The following is a 7,851-nucleotide window of genomic DNA, read 5'->3' as shown; positions in this document are numbered from 1 at the left end:
CAGAGTAAGAAATGAAACCCCAATAGAACTATTTGACTCTGCAACCTTTTCACACTATTTTTTTCCCTAGCAGGTTTCAAATTCTCAAACTGAAAATATCTTTCCACCCATTTTTATAAATTCAAACATAGGGCATGAAAACTCATATATTGACAACATATTGAAGTCACCCCTCTTAAATAATGGGTAGTGAAGTTGCAATGAACAATGGTTTTTGTGAGTAAGCACAATTATGATATGCAAACCCGTTTTTATATATATCTAATGAAAACAACTGATAACATGTAACCAAAAAAAGAAAAGATGTGATAACAAAGTGCAGAACAATAAAGGATGTCCTAATAGGATTATTTGTCTCCCCCTGCAACCTTTTCAACCTATTTTGCCTAGCTGGGGATATAAAAATCACAAACCAATTGTAGTGCTTTCTCAATAATCAAAAATCTTCATAAGAGCAACAAAAGTTGAAGAATCACTTAATGAAAATCAGGCTTCTCTGGGTATGTGCATCCAGACCTTTGGATGATAACATTTGCAGCATAACAGCCAGCTCTCACGCATTCTTCAAGTGGCTTCTCCTGAACCAATTGTGAAAGAAATCCTCCAACAAATGCATCTCCTGAAGAAAAAAAAAAGAACAAGAAAGGTTTACGTATAATATTTACACAAACATTTTTTATAGACAAAATAGCCATCTTGCATTACACTACCAATATCTATTCCTTGAGATCCGTCCGGAATCATGAATAACATCATGGGTTTCTCATATTGGTTAGGTGACTGTAATCAACTACTCAATGCAATTTAGAGTGGGCAAAGATGGAAAGTCACACATATACGAGCACGCGTGTGTGAGTTAGATGCATACATAACTTCCATGCATTTTGTGAGCTCGACCATCACCAAATAACCATAATGGAAAAGTTTATACTTCGACTCAACCGCATATATAACTTTGTTCCACATTTAAATACTAAAAGAAATAGGGTTGTACCTGCTCCATTAGTGTCAACCAGTTTCTCTTTAGGTAGCAGTATTACAGGGAACAATTTCACCTTTCCATCTTCAGCAACACACACAGGATCTGCACCTTGTGTGATAACAGTTATCCTTTTGTGTGTTCCTGATGCCTTTGGCAACTGGGAAATCTTTATAGCTATCTCCTCGACATTATCAGTCTAGTCAAAAGGAAAAGAGACAGAACTCAAAAGACATACAAAGAATTAAATTTTAAACCAAAATTGCAAGCACAGAGACATGTTAAGTAACGAATAATGATTACCTCCCAGCCATGAACCTTAGAGAATGTTCTCGCTTCGGTCTCATTTCCAAAAACGTAGTCCATATATCTGAATTGCAGAATGAGTGTCCTTAACATCAATTACATAAAATTTCATTTATTTGAATTTAACAGAGAAGGATACATACGGCAGAAATTTGTCCTGGGCATCTTTGAAGAACTCACAGATAAAGGGGGCAGAAAGATTCATTGTGAAGATCTGCACAAAGAAATAATATGCTTAAGTATCAGAAAATGCTAGTAAAAGGGTATCAAATTCTAATCATATCTTACCTTGTTGTTTGCAGCTGCATGCTCAGCAACCAATTGGATGGAATCTGGAGATACAGTGAGGAAAAATCCAGCAATATAGAAATACTTGGCCTTCTCAACTATTACAAAATAATTGCACAAAAAAAAATGTCAGTCATCAAGATTATTCAGATATAATGAAGAGGATCCACATCAATCAAAATAGTACCTAATGCCCAATTTTCTGGTCTCTTCAAATGGTCAGACTTGTAGCAATTTGCAGCTGATAAGTTGGCAATAAGCGACCTATATTTAGACACAACCAAAGAGAAAGCTTCAAACAATTGTTTTTCAAGCAAAAATATAGTAAGCTGAAGATGTATTATACTAGTCAAAAGCAGCATAAAATGTAATTATTTAAGTGGTATTTCAATATAAAAAAACTTGAGGAAAGCTTATGGCATCACCTTTCACCACCAACAACACAAACAGCACAAGTTCCGGTTGGTGTATTTTCATCTTCATAATATTGAACCTGATCGTTGGACGAAGAAGTTAATTTAAGAAACTGGATTATAAGGTCTAGTACAGTGTAGCATATGACAAAGGAGAGAATAAATGACAAGATTAAACTCACATTTACACCAGCAAGTTTGCCATTCTTCTTCATCTCCTCCCCAAACTTGTCCTTTCCTATGCAACCAATGAAACTTGTTGCACCGGATGCTTGAAGGATCCACTATACGACGCAAAGGTAAATGGTAAGTTACTTTGGCCACAACTTCAGATTCAGTATACTACTGGATGATTTAAATTGTGGACTACATCATGTGATGCGGCCACAATATTACGGTTGTCGTGACAGCCGCATCATATCGCAATTGCGGTGTGATAATGAATCACAATGATGAAGACGCATTGGGTGCAATGCAACTACAACGGATCGAATTTGGGTCACGTCGGACCATATCGGATTTCAAAATATTTTTTTGAATACAAAATAATTCACACTGCAACGGCCGCAATCCGCATCACAATGGCTGCAATGATCACAATCGTAGTAACCATGACCGCAATTGTAACGGCAACCACAATTTAAAAGACTGAATTACTCCCTATAGGAGAAAGTAAATACCTGAGCAACCTTGATTGAATTCTGAGTAGCACCTGCCAATAAGAAAATAATAGAAATTGTCATAATTATGAAATGTGCACTTCCACTTTTTTTCTTTTCCTGTTATCTCTATTTTGTTAGCATATTAATGATATTGCATAGCAAAGTAATAATCTCTAACATGAAGCACAATGATCCAGATCTGATATATTACCTCCAGCAATGTACTCCACATTATATTTGCTTGTCATTTCTTCATACCTAAGAATGATTGTAGGATCATAAGAACTCACAAAACATCTTTTGTAATGTTTTTTTAGAAAATATCCCACAAAGTAAAAAATAATAGCAAGGAAAAACTTGATGTGCAGAGACACCCAAATTTTTTAGAGATTTTAAGTTTTTTGTAAGTAATTTCTTTGGGAAAATATAGATACTTTAACTTGGCACATATTAATAAAGTATTGACTATTTTATTCTTCTCAATGAAAATAATGTCACTCTGCCCCTGTCAAATAGGTGGTAGAATGAGTGGAAGTGTGCAAAAAGTGAAGTGGGTTCGATTATAATCAAATGTGAAAAGTGAAAACAGTGCAAAAAGAAGCTATGTGAATACAAGTGGGTGAAGTGAAATAAGAGCACTTGAAATGAAAGTTAAAAAAGGGGAAAAAATTTGTCCTTTAGCTTTCATGGGGGGAAGATGGTGAGTAGGGATCCTCTCTGTTAATACTATTTTTATACTTAGTTTAAGGATAAAAATGTCATTATAAAATAAATAGAATGACATAATTGTAGTTTTATTTTAGTTTTTACTTTATTTTGTATAGCACTTCTTTCTCCAGTATGGAGAGGATTCTAACTCTAGAGGCTCAATTGTAAATTTGTGAACAGTAATAAAACAAGATACAACTCAAATTACCAGTTTATCCTCTTAAGAAAGGAACTACCAATTTATTAATCACGTGACCTCCTTCAATGAATCAATAGGAGCCACTAGATCCCGATAAAATTAATGGTGGACTTTGGGAGTAAGTATTTCTACTGAGTCAACTAAAAAGATTCTAATATAAAAATAGTAAGTAATTTTTTGTAGGTAGAAAGGACAATGGGTTCGAATGGATCTAAGTAGTATATACTATTTGGATCAGTTCATTTACTTTTGGATTTAAATCTGCCTCACACTTGTGAATACCCATTGGATTACTACTTGTAGGTCTCTGAGTACTTAACGGATTTCCAAGTATCTATAAGTTTACAAAATATTAAAAATAATTATGAATAATTTATGCAATTGTGTGTCTTATTCCTATATTTTTATTTAGACAATCAAAAGAAGAAGAAAAATATAAAGCACAATTTAAATTGTATATTAAATATAATTCATTTTACTCAAACAAGCACCAAAAAAAGCTATTACATGATAAAAAAATTATTTAATAAGTATTGTTTAATCAACCTAACATTACATCACATTTATGAATTAATAATATCAACAATATAACATCACATTTAGTATATTAGCATGATATTACACTTATATTACTAATATATATAGTATTTAGGAATGAATTATGGGTCCAAATACCAGCAGGTTTGGGCATTCCAGTATGTGAATATGTCCAACAGTGGTTTTCAAATTTTCCAGTCTTAATTATTTGCTGGTTAAAAAACATAAATTCGCTGGTATTACTAGTGGTGCATGTTGTCCAGATATTTATCGTCCTCCGGAATGGTAGGTAGATCTTAGAATTATAATAAATAATATCAAAAGTCAGTTGATCAAATTATCACTTTAAAAGTTACATTTATTTTAATCGAGCATTAAAGTTAGTTTCCTTCAAAAACAAAGGTGAGCATTTATATTTAATCATTTGCATTTATTTTTAATTTTGGTTAATTTAATAACATTCTACTGTCCATATTAATTATTATTATTATTTATGAGTGTAAGATCTACCGACAGACAGTGTAAAAATTTATACACAATCAATCAACATTTATTTGTATTACTTTTATTTAAGAGTTAATAAATATAAATTTTAAACAATTGATAATTATAGTAACAATATAAAAACTCTTATATTATTAGTGTGTAGATCATTTTTCTCATTATTGTTTACTGTAAGGATGGTTGTCAATATATATAAATAGAAGTAAAGCCTTACATAGATTTGTGCTTATCCTCAGCGAGAATAGCATTGTTCAACTTGATATCATATCTGTCACACAAATCCACAACAAAATAAAGAATGAGATCAGATCCATGCCATCAACAATGAGTTATGATTTAATCATAAAATAAATCTCTTGAGTATATTCTTTTCCTTATCAACTTTAAGCTCAAAACTATAAACAGTAATAATATTGAAAGAAAAAATGAAAAAGAAGGATGAAGTGAGTGATATACCTTTGGAGAAACTCATCGTCGACGACGGCAGAGATATCGAGAAGTGGGTTACCCATTCCGAGAAGAATGCCTTCGAACGCCATTGATGGAGAGAAGAGAAAAAACAAAGAGAAAGAGAAAAAACAAAGAGAGAGAAGGAAAATGGGTAGGTAATGGCCAATGAATGAATGAGATTTAGATGTAGTTAAGTTCATACACATGACTTGTTTTTATAGGCTATTTATGATTTCCTTCTTTTCTTCTAGAAGAGAATAATAAGTTTAGGAGAAAAAATTTGGATGGACACCTATAAACATATTATATTTAGAGAGAAATGTATTTTAGTTTTTTTTTTGTTATTATTAATGACTAAATTTTAATTAAAATTTAATTTTTAATATGTTGTTAAAATTAAAATTTTAGTATTTGTCTCTCTATATATATATTTTTACATAAATCTTTTGGTAAGTTTCCCAGTGTCCAAAGTGTACTAGTTTTCTTCTAAATGTTATATTTTTTATATTTTAATTTATTTGTTTTTATTAATTTAGTTTTTACCTTTTTTTCTTTAAATTTTGTTTACACTTTCATATTATTTTTTCTGTGGATAAGATTTGTAATGTCATCAAGTGACTAGCACTTAGACCATAAGTAAAGTTAAGAGTCTCGGAGTAAAATTTTGAGAGATTAAATTTTGAATTTGCTAGAGTTTATTTTTTTATTTGGATTAATAGTTAAAGGAACAAGAATTTTTTTACTTATTCGAAATGGGTTTCTAACCCACTTTCCTATAGTAATTTCGATTTGTAATCGTTTTTGTTTTTCTTTTCTTTGCTATCTTCTCTTGTAGCACTTGTAATTACTTTTCTTTTAATATAAAATTATCTTTTGCCTACAAAAAGGCCAAAAGTGTCTTATTGCCTGTTTTTTATAGTTATAAAAATATTATTTCATTATTACAACATTGTTTACACTTTATTATGAGTGAAAATGAGATGATTCAAGCAACTTGATAATTAATTAAGTTGAGTTTCGAGAAAAATTAAATACAAATTATTTTTCAATTTGAACTCGAGTTAATTAAAATTTAGGAATTTAGAAACCATTTAATAAACTCAAATTTATTTAGCTTTCATCTCAAATTATAATAATCAATATGAATGAATAAAGATAGAAAATATTTTTCATACTACCAATGGTATTTCTCATTCTATTAGTAAGAAACTAATCACTTTCAATTTACATGATTGTCTCTCAATAAATGCACTCTCAAGAATTGAATCCTTAAAAGTGTTTGAGAATATACAGATGTGAAAGACGAGGACTTCCTAGAAAGTCACATATCTTAGTATTACTTCCTTTCAAGCACACTTAACTATAGAGAGTTCTGATCATATATTTTTATTTTAATATAAAATATATATGTATATAAATGATTCAATTCATAAAACTCACAGATTAAATTATATTTAACTTAAGTTTAGGTCTAGAACTTAACATTCAAATCTAATTCAAATCATTTAGTGCATAACCAAAATTCATCAAACTAATTAAAGAAACAAATCTTAAATAAATTTAGAATTGTTAACCTCATTTCCATCCCTACTAAATACTCTTTATGTTAACTACCTTAAAAAAACTTGACTGAATTTTATACTACACCTACACTCACCGGTTATCTCCTTCCTACCAAAGTGGGCCTAGTGGTGGAAAATGAAAAATAATAGTGGAGCTGGAATGGCACAACGTCACTCAAATCTTGGTCATAATATCTTGCAATTATTTTTCTCCTCACCTACCGAAAGTCCACACCAACCCCCAAACATTAGACACAAAATTGCATTAAATTTTTACCCAAACATAAGAAAATGCTGCTGCAAGGGTCACTATTTCATTCCACTCCTTATACAAATGAGAATATAAATTCTTTATACCAAAAATTTTCTATGTTTCTATATCAACTCAATAAAATTTTGCATAATAATAAATAAGATACTTTATTTAAATTTTCATTAATTGATGTACTAATAATACATTTAGGTATTTGACAAAATATCACTAAATTAGTATGTAGATATAGAAAACTTTTGGTATATTGGATTTAAATTTCACAAATTAAAAAGTACATTTGCCACACTCAACCTCTTAAGTCTCAATTGCTAATATTTACAAATTTGTAATAATAATTTGTAAAAGAATTGAAATTTATAGAGTCTATTTAATATTTTCTTTAAACATTATTTAGAAGTTTGAGATTTAAAATTTATATGTAATAGGTGATACAAATATCTTATTTCTATTTTTATTATAAATAAAATTAGAAATAAAAAAGTATTAATAACATGATCATTTATGAAAGAGTTTGAATCCAAATGGAGATCACTTTTTTTGTAAAAGAAGTATGAATTAAAAGGTTGATCACTTTTCATAAGAGAGTATGTCAAGGTTACAATACAAGTCATATGCATCAATATATTTTCTATTCTAACATCCGTAATTGAAAAAGTTGAATTTCTAGTCGTCGAGAATAATTGTACATAAAAACTCAAAAGATCAAAGAACCTATATGTTCAGTAGTGTCGGTCTTGATATTTTGTAGACTCTGTGAGAGAAAAATTTGGGCCCATAATTTAAGTATATTTAACTTGAATATCAAATAATTTAATTATGTAATATTTTTATAATAAATTTTGAATAATAGATTTCTCATACAAATGTGAGAATGCAAGACATACTTTCTTTTTGGACTCGATTATTGTTACTTATTATCAAATTGAGTCCAATATAGTTTTATGGTGTCATTTTCTTAATGAGTATTAA

The 7,851-nt window shown here is 29.9% G+C and overlaps 1 protein-coding gene across 1 annotated transcript; it reads right to left on the bottom strand.

The window, feature by feature from the left end:
• LOC109360395 (adenosine kinase 2) lies at positions 237-5,236 on the bottom strand. Its single transcript, XM_019605273.1, has 12 exons — positions 5,053-5,236; positions 4,811-4,864; positions 2,860-2,906; positions 2,667-2,698; positions 2,169-2,270; positions 1,999-2,066; positions 1,761-1,837; positions 1,574-1,671; positions 1,429-1,499; positions 1,283-1,349; positions 995-1,178; positions 237-619 (listed from the first exon to the last, which is right to left on the bottom strand). Exons 1-12 carry the CDS (start codon positions 5,133-5,135, stop codon positions 477-479), a joined length of 1,026 nt encoding a protein of 341 aa, XP_019460818.1. The 5' UTR covers positions 5,136-5,236; the 3' UTR covers positions 237-476.

Source organism: Lupinus angustifolius, chromosome LG11, assembly GCF_001865875.1.
Source record: "Lupinus angustifolius cultivar Tanjil chromosome LG11, LupAngTanjil_v1.0, whole genome shotgun sequence".
NCBI lineage: Eukaryota > Viridiplantae > Streptophyta > Magnoliopsida > Fabales > Fabaceae > Lupinus > Lupinus angustifolius.
Note: the sequence above shows the minus strand (reverse complement) of the source record. Positions and strands in the feature narration are given on the sequence as shown.

Bases quoted from the DNA above. Each gene is read 5' to 3' on its own strand.
- LOC109360395 (XM_019605273.1), bottom strand. From the start codon at position 5,135: ATGGCGTTCGAAGGCATTCTTCTCGGAATGGGTAACCCACTTCTCGAT. The intron at 4,865-5,052 runs GTATATCACTCA...TTTGTGTGACAG, and splicing joins GACGATGAGTTTCTCCAAAG to ATATGATATCAAGTTGAACA. The intron at 1,838-1,998 runs GTGATGCCATAA...GTCTAAATATAG, and splicing joins TGTGTTGTTGGTGGTGAAAG to GTCGCTTATTGCCAACTTAT.